The 27,292-nt window shown below is 31.7% G+C and overlaps 1 protein-coding gene across 2 annotated transcripts; it reads right to left on the bottom strand.

Moving 5' to 3' along the window:
* Positions 1-9,000: 9,000 nt before the first annotated feature.
* Positions 9,001-21,326, bottom strand: LOC145294222 (SUN domain-containing protein 1-like). 2 transcript variants are annotated; one of them, XM_080141332.1, is made up of 14 exons: positions 21,160-21,326; positions 18,976-19,049; positions 17,947-18,087; positions 17,488-17,581; positions 16,585-16,658; positions 15,001-15,041; positions 14,833-14,867; positions 14,170-14,296; positions 13,330-13,386; positions 12,621-12,759; positions 12,202-12,317; positions 11,619-11,786; positions 10,318-10,410; positions 9,001-10,204 (listed from the first exon to the last, which is right to left on the bottom strand). In XM_080141332.1, the coding sequence occupies exons 3-14, from the start codon at positions 18,032-18,034 to the stop codon at positions 10,088-10,090; spliced, it is 1,149 nt and encodes a 382-aa protein (XP_079997458.1). In that variant the 5' UTR covers positions 18,035-18,087; positions 18,976-19,049; positions 21,160-21,326; the 3' UTR covers positions 9,001-10,087. The 2 variants fall into 2 exon arrangements, with proteins under 2 accessions (XP_079997458.1, XP_079997464.1); XM_080141338.1 differs by having other exon boundaries at positions 9,002-10,204; positions 12,675-12,759.
* Positions 21,327-27,292: the final 5,966 nt, after the last annotated feature.

Here is a 27,292-nt window from a genome sequence, read left to right as displayed (position 1 = left end):
TAACTTTCATTAATTGCTTGTTTCTTCAACGTTACCAATTTATTTCGCAATTTCTAATTGTTTATCACGTTCATTAATTTTTCCCCGTTTGAAATATTTGAATGTTCAAATAAAAGACAACGCCAATATTATCCGCCCTACTCCAAAGAAACTGAAATTTGGCAAATATTTATTGCTTGATGTTTAGCATTAAAATTTTACAAAAGTCAGAGGTTTTTGAATTTTTAAAAGGGCTTCAATTAACTCCCCTTTTCTCCCGTTAAGTGAAACTAAATTAAACAAAATATAATTCCCATTAATAACCTTTATTCCTAGCAGTTGTGTTCCAAAATTCATAATGATCAATTAATTTGTTTAGGAGCGAATTTTTTACACAGAAATATATATGTGTGTGTGTGTGTGTGTGTGTGTGTGTGTGTGTGTGTGTGTGTGTGTGTGTGTGTGTGTGTGTGTGTGTGTGTGTGTGTGTGTGTGTGTGTGTGTGTGTGTGTGTGTGCGTGCGTGCGTGACAAACTTTATATGACTGGAGATACGTTCTAGATTCAGTAGAAAAAAATGTGCAAAATATATATTTTGTGGTGGCTATTTTGAAATCAAAAATGGTATTTGTGCAAATAGAGTCGATCATACGTTACAATATCATTGTATTTTAACGTAATAAATGTAACATGGATATATAACGTGTGGACCTAGTGTATATTTGAAATGAAAATGAAAAAATATATATAATTGTTTATCAAATGAAAATGTACTAATAGAAGGAAGCAGCAAATCGATCATAAAGAACACAAAATATACATCGTATATTTCGGCGTATAAGACGACCCTTAAAGTTAAAAAAATCATATTTAAAAAACAATATTTCATAAGATACCGGGCGTTGCAATCTCTAGCCTAGGCTAAACAAACATGGTTTTGTGATTTAGCAGTCGTCTTATACAACCGATATATGATAAATTTATTAAAATTTGCTCCAATTTTGTACCTCGTCTTATACGCCGTATATGCGGTATTTAATTATGTATTTTAAGTATGGGTAAAAATGACTAAAAAAACAGACTCCCTTTGCTTCTTAAAAGCGGTTTGTCATAATTATTTTAAGTTTACATCTAAATTTTGATTGTGTGTGAACAACACCAGATTAAAGTTAATCTCTAAATGGAAAAAAATCTATATTTACGTGTTTAAAACAAGTTACAGTGAAAAATGTTGGAAAAAAACACAAAGTTTTGTTCGAATTTCAAATTCGAATAAATCAATCTTAAAGATCTCTGAAAAATGAATTATCAGTTTTCTGAAACCATTTCAACGATGATTATTCAATTAAAATCTTAAAATATCAAATTAAAAAAATGTACATATTTTTTTAATCTAAAAATTACATTAAACCAAAAAAAAGGCGATTTACGATATAAAGAAATTTTCGTTTAAATCCCGATAATTTCCACAAAAGTACGGACCACAGAAAGTGTAATAATTTCGTTTAATTTAATTTTGTTGTGATAGGAAATACATATTTAATTAGAATGTTTTTGTTGTGATAGGAAATACTTATTTAATTAGAATATTTTTGAATTTACACAAGTAAGAATTTATTTATTTTTCTCTAAAAAAACGTTCCATAAGTTATAAGCTATTATTCAATAATCATCTAAAATTAATGATGACGTTTTTTTACCAATGTTTTTCTTTAGACTTTGAAATAAAACGTTTGTAAAATGTTGTTCAAAAAGTCAATTTGGGCAATTACATTAATCGATGTATTCTCAAATTCTATTATTGCTTTAAAAATAAGCTAAAATAATTCTTTATTAATGATTAACTAGAATTCAGTTTTGAAAGAAAATTATTATATATTATATAATGAAAGTTATGACATTACTTTTTTATTTTTTCGACATTCTGTTTATCTATACTTCTTCAAATTAATCGTTAGTAGAAACTATATCGTTTTTATTTTATTTTATTTTTTATTAATGACACGGAATCTTAAATTTTTGCATTTTTTTTTTTTAATTTAGTTTTAAGATTATAAAAACAATACTTACGTTGATGTTTAGACGTTTATGTGTACCAGGGAAATGTAATATTGCATTTATAATTTCTCCGGGAACTGTTATTATTAAAATCAGAGGAACTATTTTTGCAATTATATTATTATTTGTGAAAATATTGAATAAAAAATGTTTAATTCAATGATAATATCATTAGTTCGAGAAATTAATCTTTTTTTTCGAGTGATATTGATTTCATTAACATGGACTTTAAGGGATTTTTCGTAATGTTGCTGAATTTTTTTTTATTGTTAACACTTACGGTGCTTTATTCAATTAAAATAGTAAAATAGCAAAACTGTATTCATGTTATTTTTCAGTATTTAAAGCTGTTGGCATCATGCTCACATCTTTTCTGTAATAAGGTTACAAAAAGATTCATATATCTAACAGGACTAGCAGATATATGCTCCACCTACTTGCATATTTTTGCTAGCATGACGAATATTCATGTAATACATATACTACACGGCCTTCCAGCCAAACAAAAGGGTTATTTTTGGGAAGGATGGTATTATAAAAAAAAAGGACACATACTACACCACCCCAACACATACTACACCACCCCAACACATACTACACCACCCCAACACATACTACACCACCCCAACCGCACATGAGAAGGTAATACCGATGAGTATGATTTCCTAACAATAGAACAGATATTACATCAGCCCGTACAAATGTCAAATATAATATATTAGTTTGAAATAGTAAAGCGAATAGAGTATTAAGATTGTATTAATTGAGCATATAATTTAATATAAGTCATGATAAAGTTTCGCCTTCAGACGGACAGATACCAAATCTCCATTAGTAAGAGATAAGGTAATAGATTGTTTTCAAATTCCTAAAATAATGTTTTCGTTCAAGTAACACGCACACGCACGCACACACACGCACACACACACACACATACACACACACACACACACACATATATATATATATTGTTTTTAAATTCCTCATTTTCTTTGTTTACTCAAACATTTTAAACATGCATGCTTAATTGTATTTAACTTTGATCTTTAAAAATGTGACTGAATTTCTCTCAATGGATTTAAATGCACACCACGTGTATGTTTGTTTGCGTTTTTTATGAATGAATGAGTAGATTTTTAAACACATGCATGCGTCTCCGCACCCAAATACATGCATACATATATACATAAACACACACACACACACATATATATATATATATATATATATATATTTAATGGAAGTACTTGCAATAATGACGACGCATTTGTAAATATATATATATATAAATATGTGTGTGTGTGTGTGTGTGTGTGTGTGTGTGTGTGTGTGTGTGTGTGTGTGTGTGTGTGTGTGTGTGTGTGTGTGTGTGTGTGTTTCTTTGTCTGGCGTTTGGAAATGGTTTAATGTCTATTTAGTTTTATCTGTCAATCAAATTTTTTCATCGTAGCTTGTTTCGTTATATTTTTTTATTTTTGTTTTAATTCAACTTTTTCTTTTATTTTATACTCTTTTTAAGAAATCTCCAAACTTCTTTAATCTTGTCTTCTAGTCTTCTTTTCGTGCATTTTGATGATGCGGATCCTTTTTCCCGAAAAAAAAACGACATGGAATTCACCATGGTCCACACCCCAGTCTCAATCCTAAAAAATACAAATCCCCTCCTCCCCCACCACCACCAAAAAAACAATTTAAGAAAAGTGATTGAAAGTGAGGAGATAAGAACTAAAGATGGTTCGCCGTTTTAAAAGACAGACTCAAAAGTTTCTTGGTTTTATTTCGGTTTTTCAATGTTTGTTAACATTTTGTTTTCGTTTATTTCGCGTGTAATTGGAGGTGAGTTCATATTACTGATTCTGGTGGGGTCCATTATTTACTTCTGTGCATGTTTGGAGGCATCTCAGTATTTGCACACACACACACATACATATACAAATAACACGCGATATATATATATATATATATATATATATATATATATATATATATATACTGCAATAGAAAGATGCGAGCATGAAAAAGTAATATGGTTAAGCTTGAACATGGAAAAGAAAAGGCTAAGATATTCTAGTAAAAAATATACTAAATTTATAACTTAAAATATTTCAGCATTAAGAATTTTTTTAATAAGTTCAATTTATTTAATCAATTCTTAATGCTGCAATATTTTAAGTTATAAATTTATCATATTTTTTACTAGAATATCTTGTCCTTTTTTTTTTTTTTGCATGTTTAAATTTAACCATATTACTTTTCATGCTCGAATGTTTCTATTGTAATCCATGATTTCTGCAGGCTTCCAGTAAATTCAGTTGTTCTTTGTTTAAATTCAGTCTTTTTTTTTTGCCCCCATAAACATAGCATGCATATATGTAAAACAATGTACGGCACTCGTCTGCTTTCATTCTCTCTGTTTCACTTATTACTTCTCTAGTAGCAGCACTAGTCGGTGAAGTGACGGGGTTGATATGGAAACCAGTCAGAAAAAAAACGTCGCTCACCTTCTTATGTTTTTTTTACGATTTTGAACACCAGTAAATTCATCATAACTTTTGTTTTACTGAACGAAAATTAAAAAAAAATTCATAATAATGCTGAGAAGGTGATCTATAGATTGTAATAATTATTTGAAATTTGGTCGAAAAATGAGTGAGCGGTGAAGCTTTAAAGCAGTTCTAAATGACTAAAACTGCCACTTAACTATATATTCCAGCACTACCGTGTTTGAATTATATATATATATATATATATATATATATATATATATATATATATATATATATATATAGAGAGAGAGAGAGAGAGAGAGAGAGAGAGAGAGAGAGAGAGAGATAAAGTTGAGTTTTGTGTCGTACTGACATTAATATTAAAAGTCTACATTTTCTATTTAAAAATTATTTAAACAAACTTTTTAATATGCGTAAGCAGTCATGGATATGCGAGTGATTTCACAAAATTCAACTTATTTGCATATTGCTTTGAAAAACGAACTTTCATTAATTAATTATACATTTTGTGGTTCTTATTGGATCATCGGTTTCATTTACCGATTACGCTCACTTCTATTGATGCATATTTTCTACAGTGTGCACAATTCCGTAGTACTTATGATGAAATAGTTCTAGCACATGCACACACACACACACACAAACACACACAAACACACACGCACACACACACACATATATATATATATATATATATATATAGAGAGAGAGAGAGAGAGAGTGAGTGAGAGAGAGAAAGGGCGAGAGAGAGAGAGCAGTGTCTCTGATTATTCTCTTTTTGATTGTTTCTAATTTTCTTATCTAAAACATAGCACTACATGTATTGTTCAAAATACCTTAATTTTTGCTGCAAAACATTTCGCATTTTGGGATTTGTGAGGAAGGAGGAGTGGCGCGATTATGCGTATATTTCGTGCTCGAGGTTGTGAAGGCTTATTAACCGAAGGTCATCGGTAAAATAAACAAAAAACAATGCACACGCCAACGATAAGTTCAATCAGACCAAAGCGTTCGATGGTAAAGCGGTCGTAAACGGTCTGGCAAGCAGAATACACTTACTAACAATAAATGTAATCAAATCTATTAAATGTCTTTTTTCCTCTATAGACATCTACGATAGACCGCACAAATCTCAATGCACTTTTGCTAGCCTTTTTTAATGCCTCGATGGTAAAAGTACTGAGCATGCTTTGTCATTCACATCTGTCGCCACTCTGAAATCGACGAACCCATAACCTAACTGTTGACATCAACTGTATCGGCTTCATAAAAGTTCAAGAGGCGCCGTTGAATCTTGATCAATTCAATTTTTCTGCATGGCGAAATTCAATGACACATCTTTGATTTTGTCCCACGTCCATGACAGGGGTTGTTTTGCTTAGAGTCTCACACTGTCAATATCTGCAACAGAGGGATTAAACTTTCAGGTCATGAATGCATAAGTTCAGCCATCATAACAACGCAATTTGCAATCCCCTCTGATCCATTAAGGAGGAGTAGAACAATAAGAGGCACTTCTTTCTGAATGTCCCTCGTATAAGTTATTAATTCACAGAATTTTCCAACATATCATTTTTCCCGACTATATTAAGAAGCGAAACGGGGGGGGGGGCAGTAAAACCAAGGGCAGTAAAATATTATGAGCATAGTGAAACAGTACATGGTAGTAATCCTCATTCAATTCCGAACATTGCCAGGTCTTCCGGCTAGTTAATTGAAAAATGGTCAAGCAGTTTCTGTATTTTTTAATGTTTGAAAAATAAAATCTTTAATTCAAAAAAAAATATTATTTTAATTCAATTTCTTTCCTCAACCGTCACTCTATTTTACATTTTTAATTTTTGTGGGTCACTTTTATAAGGTAAGATTTGTTAAATACTAGTATATATATATATATATATATATATATATATATATATATATATATATATATATATATACCACTATGTAACCTCTGCAGCCAGAGGAATGACTGCAAAGATACAACGACTAACGATAATGAAAACGGCTGAAATATTAAGGAAACCCCTTGAATGCGGAGAATAATACACATGAACCAGATGCGTGAGCCAGACAAACTGCTGCAGAGGCAAAACATGAAGAAGCGTTACAGGGAACGAACACTGAAGCTGCATATTAACAAGTTCTACATCCTCATCACGCATCCCCTCCCATTGTCCCATCACCGCCCCCCCCCACAAAAAGTGTGATACCAAATAAGGGTCAAGGAGAATGGAAAGACCGAGGAGAGAGCGCTGACAAGACCTCAGCTGGACAAGCGCGAAGAGAACTGGGACGTTGGAGAGGCTTAGTGCCACTCAAATTCCAGTATAGACCAATGGCCACTGCCAGCGAGAAATAAATAGTGAGAGGCTGTTGCGATAACGCAAATTGATTTGCAAATGCTATCGAAAGTGGTGGAAAGTGCTGGACGTCTGGAGAGACTTGCTGTCACTTAGCTTCCAGGGAATACCACAGGTTTTCAATCAGATCTTTGATGGCCTGTGTGAAAGCTCCATGTGTGCCAATAATAATAATAATAATAATAATAATAATAATAATAATAATAATAATAATAATAATGCTTGTGCGATTATTATAATGTATAATATGTCGTGAATTTCAATTTCATCTTTAATAAACACTGATTTTATCATTTGTTTATAATAAATTGAAGCATACACTTCCTTAACAATACTACTAACCCGAAGTCCAGGTGACAAAGTCCTTCCCACTATCAAGAAAACACTCCGAACAAACCAAGGAAAAAAGAAACGTTTTCTTAAAGGCAAAACATGGTCTCTAAAAGTTCTGAAAACAAGGATATAACATATTGATCCAGCCGATTATGTATGCAGTACAGAAGTGGAATTCAGTCCAGGACTTTCATCTTGTCTAGCTAAGTGGCCTGTGTGATTTGTGTGACTCGGAGCTAAAACTGGTGATATATGCATGGTTCTAGCATCCAGTGAATGTCTTTGAGGGGTCTTCAACTAGACGATGTTATATTTGTGATTTAGCAATTGGTGATCGCATTTAACCAATAATTCACCCTGATTGTGGATCACATCTTGTGGGAGTGGTAGGGGTACACTGTAAAGTTTAGATGTCTAGTAAGATAAACAGAAACAGTATCAGACAGGCATTTCACATCTCATATTCGGCTGGAAGAATCTAACTGAAATAAGTTGAACGGCGGTAGAAATCTCCAGGTGAACCAGTTCGTGCAAAGAAAGACATTTTTACATCTTCAGTAAGGAAGAGGTGAGGTGAATTCAAGGAAGTATTGTACAAGATTCGTTCATCCGCTGCAGAGATAGGAATTTACTGAAATTTGTAAGTAGCAAATTCTGGGGCTGATGGAGTTAAAATAAAGATGGTTGGTCCAAAACCAGTTCAAAGACAATATATATATATATATATATATATATATATATATATATATATATATATATATATATATATATATATATATATATATATATATATATATAAACGTGAAATTATCTGTCTTTCTACCAAACTATTTTATCAATTTTCATTCTACAGACTCGGGATTTGACATAAGTGTATTGAGATTTAGGAAAATCTTTTTAATCGGTTTTCGGCCATAAATTTGGCTGTCAAGGGATCAAAGTTCAACGACTTGATCTTTGAAATCTCTACCAAACTCTTTCACCAATTTTGGGTCTGAACGCTTGAAATTTTAGATGTAGGTTATTTGGACATGGATTAAACTTTGTACTTACATTTGAGTCCATAACAATAAATTATAAAAGGTCAAAATTGGGGTCAAATTTTAAAAAGTTTGACTTTTGCGGTCTCTACCAAATTATTCAGCCAAATTTTGGTCTAAACATTTGAAATTTTACATAAAGTGTATTCAGACATAGGGTAAGCGGTTTTATGCCTAAAATTTGGCTACAAGAAGTCAACGTTCAAAAGATTTTAACTTTGCGGTCTCCAGCAAACTATTCGGATAATTTTGTGTCTAAACATTTAAAATTTTACATAAAGGATACTCAGATTGCAGCAAGCCTTTTAATCAGTTTTTGGGCGAAAATTTGGCTGCCAAGAGGTCAAAATTGCAAGAGTTGACCTTTGTATACTCTACTTAACTCCTCCGCCAATTCTTGGTCTATACTCTTGAAATTTTAGATGTAGGTTACCTGGACATGAGTCATTATTAAATGCACATAAAGTTAGTGCCTGAGCAAAGCCAAGCTGAACTTCTAGCGTTGGAATAAAAGTATCTAAACTAACATAAGAACAAATTCTGAGAGTTAATATAGAAGACAAAAATTTTACAATTAAAAAAGTAAATTTCAAATTTCGATAAGAATGATTCTCTGAGAAGCAATGCATGAGAAATGTTTTTTATATATGCTTAAAACCACTTTTATTTGCAAAAGACAAAAAAGAAAAACAACAACTTCTTATTAAAATAAAACACTTTATTTGTACATTTATAAAAAAAATACATGAAGATAAAAAAAATATTTACATTTCAGAATTTATAAAATAAGCAGAACGTATTTACAAATTGATCAATGGATGCAAAACAGAAACATTTTTTCTGTAGATTCAACAAAATTTAAACAGAAAAGAAACGAATTGGAATCTACAGAAAATAAACCATCTACCCATAATTGGGTACAAAAGAAGTAGTTTGATGGTAAAATGAAAATTAAATAAAATATTAAATAAGTATTAGTTTAGCCAAATAAATGGGAATAGCAGAGTTGAATATGATAGAACAATGAAAGATTTCAATCCATTCATTCTTCAGACATGGCCAGAACAAATGAAGAGAAAGTTTAAGCCTGGGAATTTCTGAGATCATTTTAAACATACTTTTCTCAAATCAAAGAAATTAAATAAAATCTAATAATTAAGTTGTTTTTTATTCATTTAAATTATAAATTAGGAAAGAATAATTTAGTTCCTATCTTTCAAGTCTGGGAAGGACAATCCCAAACAGTTTTCTTTTTATTTTAATAAAGTGTAAGTTTTTTAATCTCAAATTTTTTTTTTAAAGTATTTTTCAGCTAATGAGATATTTCGAATTTAGTAAGTGCATTATGTTGTTTTCATAATTCTAAAACAATGATAAATGAAAAAAAAAATCAAAATCTCTTCAGAATATTCTAGAAACTAAAGAAAGCATCAGAAAAAATGATATACCTAAGTGAAATATCGTCACCTCTAAAAAAAAAATTCTAATAGATTAATATATTGTAATTATAAACGCTTAAATAAAATTAAAAGATAAATACAAACGTGTACACCAAAAATTAATAAGATCTTTAAGAAAATAAAACAACCCTCCCATAACACAAGAAATAGTGAAAGGTTCTCCGTAAATGATATAAACATTGAAATACATTTACATAAAAGACATTATACATACACAGAAATGAAGATCTTGAACTTTAAATAAAAACTACCCCTAACTCACCCAACAATAAAATGAAAGGTATAAAATTAATCAAATGATCTTATTAGCAAAAACAACTAAAGATGTACGAAAATCATTGTAAATTTTTAAGGAATGTAAAGAACTCCATGTACACGGAAACGATAAAGACAAGTATATTCTGAACTGCCATGGTTGCTGGAAATCCGAACTTCAACATATTGTGTGGGGTTTGCATTATTCACCTGAAATAAAATAATAAAAACTAATTTAGCATTTCACATGGGAACAATATTGAATTACAAAGAAAATCTTTAGTGAAAATTGGTTAAAAACAAAGAAAACACAGAAACATTACCTGTGTAATAAACTGCTGAATAGGTCGCCCATCATCTTTGTAAGTATAGCTGCCTAAATAGACACCTTCATGATCATCTGGACCGGATAAACTCTATAAGGAGAGGTGGAAAAAGATGGACCAAGTTTGAAAATCAGGAGATTCAGTAAATACTTGCCCATGCATTTTTATTTTTGTATATATATACTGTAACTTTTTTTATAAAGATTTTAGATGTAATATTTGTTATTTTAATGACAGAAAAATGTTATAAACTATCATTTTATTTTTAAACACTTAACATGAATTAATTACAAAATGAACATTTAATAATTTTTTAAATATTCATTTTGGTATGAAATTTTACAATTACGAATAGGAATTGGTTTCAGTAAACTTTAAATCCTAATAAAATAATTTAACGGTTATATTTTAGTTTAATGTCTAAAGTAATTTTATCGCTTTTATAGACATTAAAAAATCATGAAAATCGAATTTAAAACATTATTTTCTTATATAGCAACATCTCTTTTTGTATTAGTTTATTAAATTATTAATTTACTTGTCCGACGTCCGGTGGAAAATGTCATCATAGCAAACATTGATTAATGAGAAACGAATTATCTCCCTTTATAGTCGCTTTTCATCAGTTAAGCATCATTAAAACTATTTTTTCTCCAAAGCTTTCTAAACAGCATAAAATGGAGCTGTCTGTTTCAGGTTTCAAATTGATTATTTTATAATTCATAATTTAAAGAAAATACTGTTGTAAAGAGACTGTGATTTTTTATAATCGATATTTGTTTTAAATTGTTTAAAAACTGGGCAAGTTAATTGACATCTGTTCCTTTAAAATTTATGTTAAAATTATTCATAACAAAAAAGCAAAAAAATGTTCATTGAAAAATGTGATTTTTGAAAACTAATTATTTTAGCCTTAAAGGTTGAAAACAATCAATTACGATATGTTTTAAATTCGTCCTATTTTGTTTTATTTTAGTTTTTTAATTTAATTTTGTTTTATGATGTGTTTTTAAATTTTCAACTTTTATTTATTTGGTTTAAGCATCATAATCAGTTCTTTAAAACCAAATTCACACATTTCTAAGTGAAACATGAAGCAGAAAAGTGATTCACATTTTCATCTTTTATTTTCTTGTATGTGAATTGAAAAGCAAATAATTTCAAGCAAGCCAAGCTATGTTTTATTAAATTCTTAAAAGATTACATTTTTACTTATGTTGATACATTAAAAAATGAAACTCCATGTACATATAAGGATATATTAAATATTAGAAAAACAATAAAGCAGCTGCACTTACATAAACTGAAAAATCCTTCGGTGCACTCTTAATATGTCCAAAGGGAGAGATGGCTTTCGGAATATGTTCCATTGTGAAGGCAGTAATTCTAACCTTGTGTGATAATTGAATCACCAACGTTCCTTTACTGCCTTTTAAGGGCCAACATTCACCGACATTGACATCAGGCTAAATCAAGAAACAAAGAAAAAAACAAAATAAAAATACAAACAAGTTACTTTTCTTATTGCGAATATTTTAGTCAATGTAATCTCTAACGTTTGTGTGAATATTTTCAAACATGGAAATCTTTATGTTCCCAATTTTTCAAAAATGCCCTTAAACGTCATAGATTACATCTTTATGTAATACAATAAAGAAAAGTTAAGTTTTCATTAAAAAAAATAGTCATTTTACCTGAATTACAGTTCTGGGAGAATTGAATTTATGTCTAACATCGATAATCCGACGTCATAAATAAAATTTGATTATCAGAAAATCTATCCATAAGATATGATATATAATTCTGGGAAATCGGATTAAATACACATTACTTAGATTTTTAATGCATTAAAGAAAACAATTTTTTAAAAAGTTATTTTACCTGAATTACAGTTCTGGGGGAATTTGATGTATAATAGAGAGGAAGACCAAAGATACTGATGAGGGCAGAATTTTTTGTGAAAGTCTCTGAACAACGATTAATGATCACGCTGCCGCCTGAAATAAGAGGGAAAAGGATTTTTCAAAAGTACATTAAAAAGATTCTTTAAATGAATACAAACCATAATAAAATGTCAGCTTTAAGTGGATTATTATTTTGAATGAAAATTAACACTTGGAAAGATAAATTTATCAAATTTTGAGAAAGGCGGCGCCTTAAACATAATCGTTTACATGTTTTTTGTTAGGAGGCAGGTTGGTTTTAAATTTGTTTAGTCAAGAATAAGTTTATTGGCTTTAATTATTGTATTTATGGTATTTTCTTTAGCTATTGTTAAATTATTTTATCACATAACTTACTGAAAGTTTCAATATTATCTATGGAGACAGGAACATGGAAAATCAAAAACGCACCTCCAGATTCCAAAGCAAAATCCGCCATTTCAGTTTTATCAGCATTAAACTTCATCAGAGCTTCGTCTATCAAAGATCGTAGAAACTGGAAAATTAAAAATGAACATTATGAAAGTTGTACGCATAATGAAGTTTCATGTTTTACCGAATCGAGGGGGGGTTAGTGTAGTGTATATTTAATCGTTATATATACTAGTCTAGCAAAACTGTAACGAAAGGGAGAAATGAAGAAATAGAATTTTTCTTTAAAAATATGATGACTACATATGATTTTCAAAACTAAAAATTCAATTATTTTAGTAAAAGATTATTTTTTTTAATAATTGATGATTTTTATAAAGTGAATATAAAGGGGGTGAAATGTTTTTATTTCTGTATTAATGGAAGAAACGATTGGGATTTTTTTACGGCACATCAACACTTTGGTGGTAATTTTGTGTGACACAATGTATTTACAATAATTTGATGAGTTCTAAAAAGTTATTTAATTGAATCTTTGGTTTACATATAATTACTGGGAATGATTTGTTCTTGTTCAGGTCATTTATCATTTGTAAAATAATATAGCATAATAATAAAAATATATAAATAGAAGACTATATGCATATGTACTAATTGTCCCTAGCCGGGCTTGCCTCGAACTCACATTACTTACGTCTTTGGTTTCCTTTTCCTGTAACAATAGAGCTTCCTCTATCAAGGGTCGTACAAACTGGAAAGTAGAAATTTACCATTGCATTATCAGTCACATTTGGTATCTTTAATCCTGTAGGTTGAGTTTCCAATGTTTTAGTGAAACATAAAGAAGATTAAATTAATTAATACTGTCCATTGAATACTAATATATATGTTCTTGTATAAATAAATGATAAAATTACGCATACACACACATGTATGTTTTGCTGTCTTATTTTTTTGGAGATTCTAATCTTCGTGTGGTTAATATCATTAAACAAATGGTTTACTAAGTCACTGGGGCTGTGAATAAATAAAGAATACAACAAAGTGAAAAGTGAAACTCGTGCCAGATTTGAACCTGTGGCTCACCTGTACATATGCACAGGAACGATTTTCAGTAAGTTTTTCATACACATAAAAATAATTCTAGAAGGATATATATATATATATATATATATATATATATATATATATATATATATATATATATATATATATATATATATAAATCTGTGTGTGAGTAAATCATATGTATCAATTTTTTTTAATCCTAAATTACCTTAGAGAAAATTTAGAGTAATTGGTTGCAAATCCAATTTTACACATTTCGAATTCACAGGACATAAAAAAATGCAACACAAGCAAAATATCTGCCCCTCCTCACATCTCTATCCCGATATACGACTTTTAAAATCAGTTTATAACAACTGTTTTTTTTTTGTTGTTTTTTTTTTGTTTTGTTTTTTTTTGCATTGTTACCATTCCAACATCAAAAATGACCAAAAAATAAACCAAATGGAATTCTGATTAAATTTACCTTTACCAAACTTGCATGAATTTTCTCTTTGACATTAGAACGAATGTGACTGAATCCAGCGAAATAATTTTTAAGAGATTTTTTAATTGGCATTTCATATTTGTTTTCGCATCTTATTGAACTTTGTCTGCAAAAGAAAAATTATTCAAGTTGAAGTTAATCGTTGTCAAAAAAGTGGAATTTTTATTCTTGGAAAATGTTACAATTGATAACATAATTTAGTTTAAAAGAAAATATAGTTGGAAAATCAGGAAACAATTTATTTTGGTTCATCTACTCATTTGTGATGTACTTGCATTAAAATTGCCACAATATGAAAAAATAAATAAATAAAAATAAATCTGTATTATGTATGTATGTGTGATAGAAAGGAAATATTGTAAAAAAAAAAACATGTAAATTGATCACATAGTTTTATTTTTGAATAAAAAATTAAATTCAGTGGCTAAACTACGAGAATCAATCTCACGATGTCATGTGTAAACCAGTTTGAAGGACCAAAGGATATAACTCCAAATAATTCAAACTATTTCGGGAAGTAAATTTCAATCTATATATGCACAAATAAAATAAACACATCAGTATAAGAGGTACTTAATATGTAGAAAGAATATAGACGGTACATCATAAAAACTTGATAAAAATGTAAAAAATCAAACGCACCTGTTTAATGATTTTCCTAAATTTGTATTCAAAGACTGAAAAAAAAATTATAAATCGGTGAATTTGAATGTTTACTAAATAAATAGAAAATAATTTTAAAAATGGAGAAAAGAGGGAAAGCACAGCGAGTGTCGAAGGGTCCGAAGAAAGAGATTTACGTGTTCTTACCTCAGATTTTCCAGGAAATTGCGACATATATGATAGGCCAGCTGCAAAAGGGAGAAACAAAAATATCAAGATGGACAAAAACATGTACATAATCCTCTTCTTCATAAAGAGGATGTTATACCAAAGGAAGCAGTTCATCCATAACTGGGCGTAATCCGCCCATAATTTAATTGAGGTAATTCACCCATAACCTAGGTAGTTCATTTATTACTGGATGTAATTCACCCATAACTGGAGGTAGTTCACTCATAACTGGAGGTAATTCACTCGTAACTGGAGGTAATTCACCTATAACTGAAGGTAGTTCACTCATAACTGGAGGTAATTCACCCATAACTGGTGGTAGTTCACTCATAACTGGAGATAATTCACTCATAACTGGAGGTAATTCACCCATAACTGAAGGTAGTTCACTCATAACTGGTGGTAATTCACCCATAACTGAAGGTAGTTCACTCATAACTGGAGGTAATTCACCTATAACTGGAGGTAATTCACTCATAACTGGAGATAATTCACTCATAACTGGGGGCAATTCACCCATAACTGGAGGTAATTCACTCATAACTGGAGGTAATTCACCCATAACTGGAGGTAATTCACTCATAACTGGAGGTAATTCACCTATAACTGGAGGTAATTCACTCATAGCTGGAGATAATTCACTCATAACTGGAGGTAATTCACTCATAACTGGAGGTAATTCACTCATAACTGGATGTAATTCACTCATAACTGGAGGTAATTCACCCATAACTGGAGGTAATTCACTCATAACTGAAGGTAGTTCACTCATAACTGGAGGTAATTCACCCATAACTGGATGTAATTCACTCATAACTGGATGTAATTCACCCATAACTGAAGATAATTCACTCATAACTGGAGGTAATTCACCCATAACTGGAGGTAATTCACCCATAACTGGAGGTAGTTCACCCATAACTGAAGGTAGTTCACTCATAACTGGAGGTAATTCACTCATAACTGGAGATAATTCACTCATAACTGGAGGTAATTCACTCATAACTGGAGGTAATTCACTCATAACTGGAGATAATTCACTCATAACTGGAGGTAATTCACCCATAACTGAAGGTAGTTCACTCATAACTGGAGGTAATTCACTCATAACTGGAGATAATTAACTCATAACTGGAGGTAATTCACTCATAACTGGAGGTAATTCACTCATAACGAGGTAATTCACCCATAACTGGAGGTTGTTTACTAGTAATTAGAGGAAAATAACGTATAAGTTGAGGTAACTCACCCATAACCTAATGTGAAACGTTTTCATTTGCTACTAAGATCTAGAAGTTCATCTCACAATTCTATATAATGTCAAAAATTATAGATTTTTATGATGTAAAATTCCTGAAACAAATGTTCAAAACTAAAAATATGCTAATCAACGAAATTGATAAATATTTCGACAGATTTGCTAAATTGTGATTCTTGGTTTTTAATTTACAATCATGTTAGTAAGATTTTTCTCACTATGTCCACTTTTGCTCCAAGCTAACTTTTATAATGACTCGATGAATGGTAAAACGTGTCATGAGAAAAAAAAACAATACTTACAAATGATCCACAATCCAGTGAGCAGCAGCAAAATAAATATAGGTAGACGATGGGTAAGTCGACCAGAAGTAACACTGTCAACAAGATGAGAGACATGATTAGAACTGGAAAGTAGACGTTTGTAATATTTAACATTGATTTATATATATGTATATATATATATATATATATATATATATATATATATATATATATATATATATATATAAGCGGAGTGCTTGTATATATATATATATATATATATACATATGTATATATATATATATATATATATATATATACAAACATTCCGCTAGCTAAAAAGAAAAACTGTATATATACATACATATAATGAAGAAAAATTATATATATATATATATATATACATGCATATATCTATATGTGTGTGTATGTATGTGAAACTAGCGTTCCTTCAAGTATAATCGAAACCGAAACCAAAACTTAATAAAATTATTTATTACAAGCAATGGAAAGTCATAACACTTAAACGACAGTTATTCCGAAGAAAAAATTATAAGCGTGACACAGAAAATAACGCACGCAATCGTATTAATATACAGATGAATCTTAACCAAAAGCAGTAAACGCTTTAGTTTTAACACGCTGTACACTGATTTTTAGCTCACACACAATAAGTTATCATGAAAATGTTAAAATTCAAACTGTGTATCAACTGTTTCGAGCCAAAGGAAGTATTTATCCCTAGAGTTAAGAAAAAATAAAGAAACGGGAAAAATGTTGCGTCGATTTGGGGATGGGCATGGCTCTAACAGATTACTAGACTTTTTCTTCTCTGATGAAATCCCATTAAAGATCTTTCTCTAAAATTAAATGCAGGATTCCTTTTTAGGGACAAAAAAGGAGCAGTTTATTTAACAAAACCTGTTTTGTTTTAATACTTACATTAAAGTCAAGTTTTTGCAGAATCGTTTTGCTCTTGCCATAAAGGTTTCTTGGGATGAGGAGATGCTCCTCACATTTCTATGAGGCCTGTTTTCTGAAGAAATTTAAAAATATAAACATTTCAGTTCAAAATCAATTTTATCAAAATCAAGGAATTGTTAGCAGGACATTTACTATGGAAACAAAAGTTGTAAATTTCTACAAAAATCAATTTTATCTGTCGTTTTAATAAATCTGTCAATAGATAGATACATAAGTCATTAAAGTTTGTTTTAAAGTGATTTAATAAAGCAACTGCATTTTTTTTAAATAACTGCATGAGAAAGAAAGTTTAAATGTTGTTTAAAGATTTTTTGATACATCTAAGGATCTTTCGTATTTCGTGACCTAAATCTCGAGTATTTTGGTAGCGTCTAAATAGAAATGCAATATAAATTGCTGACTTTTTCAGCCACTTACCAATTATGTTTAATCTATATGCAGTGTTCATTAGATATTCACCAGTTAATTCTAACTTAGCTGCAGCAGACACCATCCTTTGAGCCATGAAGCTTTCTTTCGATGAGGGGATGCTCCTCACATTTCTCTGAGGTCTGTTTTCTGAAGAGATTTAAAAATATAAACATTTCAGTTCAAAAGCAATTTTGTAAGAATGTACATGTTACGCCCTAACCAGTTTGTTCTAAAAAAAGATTTCAAAGAGCATAATGGCATGTTTTCTTTCTATCTTGTCCTAAATTCGCTGTTAAGTTTGCCTTATTCTTTGTTTATAGAATCTGATGTTGGAAGAATGGGTTTGGCATAAGGATGTATTTGTAGACACCTTTCGTGGAAGACATGTCAATCTAATACAATCTATTATCGCTTTTCTTAGAAATAAATTCTTGAATAACGCTGTGGAATACTGTCCAAACATAGAAAAGAAGCTATTTTTTTTTAGAAGTTAATAATCTGATAAACCGAACTAATGATAGAATTTAAGTTTTCAAATTAATTTTTAAGGTATGCGAACTTTTGGCTAAGCATTAACATTGTGTCCAAAGCAGAATGCGGAAAAAAAATTGTATAAACATTAAAACTGTTTCATGTTGTTTTTATTGGATTTTAATAAAAAGGAAATCATTTTGAGTTAAAACCTATTTACCATTACGCATGTAACTTTAGAAAAATATGCTTGGAATGTGTCACAATTATGGTGAATCGAATTAAATTCACTCGCCATTTTGTTTTGATTTTGCTTTAACGCTTATCCTTTAATTAACTACCATTTTTTATGTTGACTTTTATTTAATCAACACAAGTTACTGAAAATGTTTATTATTATTATAGTTAGTACTATAGTACTAGGAGTAGTAGTAGAACTAGTTGTAGTAGTGTTTATGTCATTCATTATATTTAAAAAATACTTATTAAAAAACTATTATTTTCACATAATGTTTTCTTTATTTGTTACTTGTTAACAGGAATCAACTCTTTTCAAAAATTTACATGAATAAACAATCGTTTGCCTTCGAGGTCTTAACCAATAGGAATGAGGCATGTTGGGTCTTGATCCCTAAAAACTGAAAAATAAGGAGAAACAAACTACATTATTAATAAAGAAAAGCAAAATCTATATATATAAAGTTGACTTTTTATCGCTCTAATATTGATATTAAAAGACTACATTTTCTATTTAAAAAATTAATAAAAAAAACTTCTTAATATACCCAGCAATCTATTTTTAAGGTATGCGAACTTTATTTTGGACATGAAGAAGGGAAAAACATCAGCATTTGAAGAAAAAACAGGTACCAATGTTACAGTCAGACAACAGAAACCATTTCTTCAGAATACTGATTACATAGAATTCTGCTAAACTGTCTTTCATATTTATCTTCATCAACAATCTTGAGAACAGTGTTTCTTAATTGGAGGGAGGGTGTAGTACAAGGTTTTAATTTGTAGTCATGACTAAGGACACGGATATTGATATATAATAATAAATGTTAATAAAAACAATAACAAGATATAGTAGTACCCACCACTTAGGTGAGTGCCAGTGTTAGAGATGTACGCAAGGAGGTAGGGAAAGGAGCCAGGCTACCAGGCACAAACACACACACAAACACACACACAAACACACACACAGACACACACGCACACATGCAATATGGTAACTAAAAAGAGATAAGATTATGCACAATTTTAAAAACGTGCAATGTGTTTTACTAAATGTTTATATTTAAGTCTTAATGTACCTATTTACTATGCCTCCCCAGGGTCGTTTTTTAACGTGGAGAAAAGGTACAAAAATAAAAATTGTCTCGGTCGTGAAGGATTTCTCCTCCACCGAAAGAGAACCAGAAATAGAAGTGCAGCACCTGAAGAACAGATGGTATTTATTTGCTCCCCCACTGAGCAAATTAGGCACAAGGCCGTTTTTAATGTGAGGTAAAAACCAGCTCCCCTAAAAGGGGTCACTCTGGTTACCAAAAATAATAATTCTCCCAGTATAGAGGGTTTCCCCTCCATTGACTGGTACAAATTATCTTAAGTGCAGTATCTGCCGGAACAGATACTACACTTTGATCTTGACCAAAAGGCCAAATGTAACAAACAAACAAAAAATAAAGAATAAAATTGGATAAACGTGGATGAATCCTGTCTGTCCCCTAAAAACTATTTCTAGACCTTTGGAGAAATACAAACAATTTGTCAGGGGGAACTCAACTCCGTCACTCTCTTTCTCTCCTTGATCTGCTCAGTAGACGCACCAGCGTATCAACACAAGAGAGGGAATAGATAGATAGATAGTTTATTTAAGAGAAAAATAAGTTGGAGAGTAAGAGAGAAAAAGGTGAAAAGAGGATTAAAGAGGGGTATAGTTAAGACAGATCTCTCTATCTCTATCTCTCTATCTCTCTTTATCTCTCTCTCTTTCTCTCTCTCTCTCTCCGTCTCTCTCTTTCTCTCCTTGATCTGCTCAGTAGACGCACCAGCGTATCAACACAAGAGAGAGAGTAGATAGATAGATAAATAGCTGGAGAGAGAGAGAGAGAAAAGTTTATAAGAATGATGCAATCCCCTACGCCAGGGACGCCCTTAAATGGAGCACTGTTACCACATCTGGGCAGGAGCTTCTCGGCGTGCCCTATCCAGCCTTGACATAGTATGTGGTGCCATTTTCTTTTCCCTGCGGCCTCTTTCACACAGAAGAAATGTTGCAAGCATGTCTCTGTCTCACTATTATTTTCATGACAAGTGCTTGTTTGAACTACAATCTATGCTCCCCTCTTGCCAAACTTTAAAAAAAACACTCGACTAGCTACAACCATTATATACGATATGCCTTATATAGTGTTATAGCAGCAAAAACCCTCAAGAAGTATTTTCTTCTGCGAAGTGATGCTAAGCGATTCAGGTACAACTTATCAATCTCTCTTCTTCCGGTCAACTAGGCGCAATAGCTTATCAACTCAAAAGAGACAGTCGATAGAAATATATATATATATATATATATATATATATATATATATATATAGAGAGAGAGAGAGAGAGAGAGAGAGAGAGAGAGAGAGAGAGCAGTTTATAAGAACTCTTCTATTTTGTTTTTATGGCTCTGTGCAACGCCAGATATATCATGTTTGTATCAAATAAAATACACTTTAAATATAGGGAAAAAATCCTTACCTGTAGATCCTTATTTATTGTTTCTGTGTGATGACAGGATGTGACACAAGGTCGTCAAGAAAGAATTCAGCTTCTCAAAAAGGGTTACTTGTCGATCTATATCTATTAGTATGTCACTAAAACTTTGTTTTACGTTGTTGACTTGTTATCATGCGCAAGCAAGAATGAGTGGTAATTGTTAAAAGCTTTTCCTTTATATAAAGAATTGTAGTTGCCAAAATTCTTTTATGACGTCACAGAAAGATGCCGTTCTCTATTGACATAAAAGGTGAGGAAAAATCCTTTATGACGTCACAATAGGATAACGTTCTCCATTTAGATAGATAACAAAAATCTTTTATGACGTCACAAAACGATATTGTAATCTATTAAAATAGCTGATAGATAACCCATGACACAAAAGGTCAAAGGTCGTGGCTTGAATGATTATATAATGTCAGCCCCTTTAAGAACTCGGTTCTTATTGTTGAGAACTCTAAAGTTGAAATGATTTTCGGTCACTTAAGCTCGCATGCATAGATGATGATGTTATAATCATTATTAGATCACTCTGAACGGTTGTTACGACATTAAAAAATAAATGTTTAAATTTCAATGATATTTCTCGCAGTTGAGGTTGGCCGTGGGGTTAGTTCCTTGCTAATGGAGTCAGATATGATTTCGTGGCTTGGTTCTAATCTCCTTACTCGCATTAATCGTGTCGTACCGCACTGATGTAATATACAGCATGGAACCATAAATTTGTTGCTCTAATGAATACAACACTACAGCTTTATTTTAAACTTTTTATTGAATCTTGTGAGCTGGCACCGAGTCCTGCTGCCACATACAGGATCTGCCAGCGGCGACCTGATTGCAAAGGATCACCACACTCTTTAATACATCAAGGTACACTTTGGTGTTGACTTTCTCACTGACCTCGAAGATGTGGAGTAGCATGATGTGGCCCTCACTTGAAAACACACCAAATATCATAACCATGGCCGGGAACTTCGTTGAGTTCTGCCGGGAACTTCGTTGAGTTCTGCCGGGAACTTCGTTGAGTTCTGCCGGAAACTTCATTGAGCTTTGTCGGAACTGATGAAAAGTCTCCCTTGATATCTAGGAAGACATTTTCATTGGGCCACATGTTATATTTTAGGTATCGGGCCACTATGCAAATGATGGGTATTTAACTGAATGATGGGAGAGCATAAGTGATAATAGAGTTTATTTAAGAGAAAAATAAGTTGGAGAGTAGAAGAGAGAGAAAAAGGTGAAAAGAGAGTTAAAGAGGGATATAGTTAAGATAGAGAAAGAAAAGGAGATTCAGAAGAAAAGAGAAAAGAAAAACGATCGAGAAAGGAAAGAGTCATCTCTTGAGGAGAAAATAGTGATCTCCAATAGATGGTAGTTGTAATTAGAGTTTAATAATAAAAAAAAAAATTTTGGCCCTAAACAACCGGTGGTGGAACCTGTATTTTCCTCGGTTATATTTCTTATGAAAATATGTTGTTTTGTCTATTTCCACATGCTTGGGAATCCAATCTTCCGAAATGTCCCCAATTCAATATCTGATTATTTGCTTAAAGGCCTGTCATGTGTTACAAACTCCAGCATTGACTCATTTACCATTTTGAGACGTGCTCATTCAGATTTTCATCTGAAGATCTTCGAAACCATTCACATTCATTGGAGGAGACCTTTTTGTAAAGAGAAGAAATATCTCATAGGTTTGAACGTGATTAGCCTCGGGGACATTCTATCATTGTACATAGATCACACATAGCTTTATTTTAGATATATAGTGTTATAGCAGCAAACAAAATAAAGAATTATTTTCTTCTGTGAATTTATGCCTCTATGTTCAGTGATTCAGCCACAACTGATCAATCGGTTGGCAGAGTTGATAAATCCTATATGTCCCCTAGGTGGTCCCTTGACGGTGGTTGTAACAGCAAAGACATCACGTTTTTTTTTTCACATTCTTATCCTCCTTCGCAGTACGGGTTCAAGCCTGCCTTCCTACTACCACTTTTTTTTTTTGCTCAACAAACACTTCCAAACACTGGCAACGCCGGGCAACCATGCTAGTATATATATATATATATATATATATATATATATATATATATGTATATATATATACTAGTGTTTCATGCTAACGAAATAATCAGTGTAAGAAGTGATGATTACAGCCTGTCAGCGGATTCGAACCCGGTTACAAAGTGACTTTTTCAGCCCGCTATTACAATACTAGGCCAAGAATTATCATGGAAAATTAAAGAGTATTAAGTCTTCTATATGTAATGTCGTAGTTAATAGACGAATGCACAAGGCTAATCAGATAGTGTTCAACAGTAAACGATGGAACATTGCATTAAGCTAAGGTTAACAGCTTATAACTCTCTTAAATAGGCCCAATTATAGTTAAAGGGGGTTTATAATGATATTTTTATAAATAAATATTAAATAATTTTTTATGCAAACATTAGTCTTCAAGTTACGCAATCATTAGTGTAAGAATAAATTATAGTTACTCTCTATGACTCTGCAGCCCGTAATTCAACTAAAGATATATATATATATATATATATATATATATATATATATATATATATATATATATATATATATATATATATATATACACTCTGGGTGTGGTAGCAGGACTCGGTGTCAGCTCACAAGTTTCAATAAAAAATTTTAAATAAAGCTGTAGTGTTGCTTTCTTTAGGGCAGCAAATTTATATATATATACAGTAAGTTATAAAAACTATATGATTTTAGTTATAAAAAATATGTGGTTTCATCCTCGTAAGGACTCGTCAGGATAAAAGACCCACAAAGCTTCCTAATTATAAATGTACGGACTGCCTGGGAGGATATATATCTCTAGGTTTATGCGACTTTTTGTTGTTTAGTTTTACGTATTATATTTTTAACGCTAATAAGCTGCCCGTACTGGAATAGATATAATTGCATACATGTAGAGAATAACATATAAAAATATTAATGTGGTTTGAATCAAAAATACGTTTGTATAGTAAATTAACTGAACTATTTTTGGACGAAAATAAAATGAGCCTGTTCCAAGAGAAGCAGTAAAATATTAACAAATACACACACACACACACACACACACACACACACATATATATATATATATATATATATATATATATATATATATATACTAGTAGGGCGTCCGGCATTGCCCGGTCGTAAAATACGGTTAAATATGATATTTTGATTAATGCAATTTCGTATGTATTATTATATTATATTGGACCCAACATATAGTAATGATTTAAAAATCTAAAAAAAAGAAAAGAAAAATGACCTGTGCGACACCACCGAGAATCGAAACCGAAACGTTTAGCTCACGATTTATCCATTAACTCATTAGCTCAGTCATTAACGGCCTCTGACTGGGCTATGAAGACATGTTTGCTGCAAAGCTAAAAATTAAAACATGATCCAATAGCTACTACGTTATGCATGCATATTCGTAATGCTGGCGTTCGACTCCACCCGGCAAATTTTATTTCTTTTTTAATTTTCACACCTCTGTAACCTCTGTACCAATTTTCCCGAGCTAAACCCCAAATATAAAGTTTCGCATAGGTTCAGATACTTTATATATGACGTTTCATGTCTGTAGACCAAAAACTCTTGGAGAAGTTTGGTAAGAAACATTTTAAACAAAAATATATGCGTATACATAAATGTATATGGAAAGAGTGTTATGTTTACTATAACCATTTTTACGCAAATATTATGCAAATATGAATCGTGTAGAATCTAATGATGCATGAATATAATTACATATAATAGTTAACTAAAGATGATTATCCTATAAGAACCCCGAAAAAAAACTAATAGGGAATTAATTAAAATGAATGTTTACATTAATATTCAAATTAGCTAAATCTTTTGCTAGTAATTCAATTCTACGACCCGTATATAATAAAGTAATATTTTCTTTTTTTTAATGAATAGAAAAAAAGTTCGCCTTTTTTCTTCTTGGTCTTCGGGCTAATATCCTTTTCTCTTATCAAAGTGTAGTATCTGTCGGAACAGATACTGCAATCAAAGTTATATATGACGGCAAACTCACATATCAGACCATTGCTTTTGTAGCAATCAGTTGTCAGCCAATGTAAGGAAACCCCTTCATACCAATGGTCCCCCTCCTCTTCACTCTCTACATTAAAAAACGGCCTTGTGCCTAATGTGCTCAGTGGAGAACAAAATAAACAAACTGCTGTTCTTGGCCTTCGGGTTGGGATCAAAGTGTAGTATCTGTTCTGCAGATGCTGCACTTAAGGTAATTTGTCTCGGTCAATGGAGGGGAACCCCTCTATATTGAGAGAATTATTATTTTTGGTCCCTACCAGAGTGCCCATTTTGCCTTTTTTTCGGGGAGCTGGTTTAACCCCACATTAAAAACGACCTTGTGTCACATTTTGCTTTCGTGGGAAAGCAAATAAATACTAATAGGAAAAAGGATTTTTAATATGAATATCAATACACAATATATATATATATATATATATATATATATATATATATATATATATATATATATGAGTATAGATTGCTCCCTTCTTCTTTATCATTCACTTTCTTTATTTTATCTCCCCATAAATCATTCTTTTACATTCTCGTCGCTGTTTGTAACAAGTGTTAACGTCTTATTCAAACTCCCGCCATTAACGACCATTTTTGCAATTATTAGTCAAAGCATAAATAACAAGGCAGATTGTCAGAATGCAGCCATTTCCCCGCCATAAGCCGATCGATTGCGCAGAGTACAATCCTCAGCTAAAAGCGCTTTTCTTCGGGTTTAAACACCACAAAAACTAATTTCTAGCATCACGTTTGGCCCTTTGTTCGGTTGAGAGTTAATGCCTTTTCGTACGGATTAAATCTGCCGGGCGATAATAGTTGGGCAAAATGAACGTTTATACCAAATACCTGCTCGGTTTTACTTTACAGAAATGCGAGAGGCAACATATTTGGGCGTATGCGAAACTGAGAATATCCAAAAGATGGCCTGGGGCGCAAACACATAGAGGCGTCACTGACTAAGGACACACTTGATCAGAAAGAAAGGCAGGACTCGGTGTTTAGTTGAAACAAAATATATGCAACAAAAAAAAAAAAAAAATTAATAAATACAAAATGTGGTTATACGTCAGACTGACTGCCAAGTGTATCTAACTTGTGTACGACGCCGAGAGACATATTCTTCCGATCTTTATTGTAATTGAAAGAGTGCATTATTATCCGTAAGGTGAACACTACAACAATAACATTAAAAAGCTAGCAAAAATCTATGATGGATAGTGTATTTGTGAGGGGTTAAAGAATAACTTCTCTCAAACTCCTAGGGTTAACATTCAGAGAAACATAAATTGGAACAAATACATTGAAGCAATTGCCAAGGCTGCTGCGAGGAAGGTGGGTTCTCTCTGCCATGCTAAAAGGCTGATCCTACCTGAGAGCGTCCTATATCTCTACAAGGCCACGATTCGTCCATGCATGGAGTATTGTTACCAAATCTGGGCTGGTGCATTTGCCATTAGTGTCTCGCTCCTGGACAAGATTAAAAAACAAAGAATCGCTAACCTAATAGATTCTGAACTATCAACTAAATCTCAACCTCTGTCTCATCGCCGAAGAGTGGCATCCTTGTGCCTGTTTTACAAATATTTCAATAGGAAGTGCTCTGGCGAATTCCGAGCACTAGTACCCCTACGACGACAATACCCTCGACAAACCCAACAAGCAGCAAAATCCCACCCCTATACTATACAGATTCCTAGATGTCATAAAGTCTTCTACTCGAATAGCTTTTTCCCTCGGACTGCTGCACTTTGGAGTTCCCTATCGAGCCCCTGCTTCCCTGACTATACTGGCATGCAGGAATTCAAGTGTAATGTGAACAGATATCTCGCTGCCCAACTCCATAAATAGTATCCCTGTAAACCTGGTCCCAAATAGTAGCCCCTCACCACTAAGTTGCCCTGTGCCTTGTTTGGAGTGAAACGCCAATAAAAAAAAAAGTATTCAAGAAAACAGGGTTTGAAGTAAAGGTAGGTCGATAATAATAATAATAATAATAATAATAATAATAATAATAATAATA

Source organism: Euprymna scolopes, chromosome 2, assembly GCF_053919585.1.
Source record: "Euprymna scolopes isolate OS-2025 chromosome 2, ASM5391958v1, whole genome shotgun sequence".
In the NCBI taxonomy this organism is placed as follows: Eukaryota; Metazoa; Mollusca; class Cephalopoda; order Sepiida; family Sepiolidae; genus Euprymna; species Euprymna scolopes.
Note: the sequence above shows the minus strand (reverse complement) of the source record. Positions and strands in the feature narration are given on the sequence as shown.

What these genes read in the sequence shown, in the direction of transcription:
- LOC145294222 (XM_080141332.1), bottom strand. Translation starts at nt 18,034, where the DNA reads ATGGCTCAAAGGATGGTGTCTGCTGCAGCTAAGTTAGAATTAACTGGT. An exon ending in AGATAATATTGAAACTTTCA is followed by an intron (nt 12,318 to 12,620) that starts GTAAGTTATGTG and finishes CTCTTATTTCAG; the next exon opens with GCGGCAGCGTGATCATTAAT. An exon ending in CCCCCAGAACTGTAATTCAG is followed by an intron (nt 11,787 to 12,201) that starts GTAAAATAACTT and finishes TTCTTGATTTAG; the next exon opens with CCTGATGTCAATGTCGGTGA.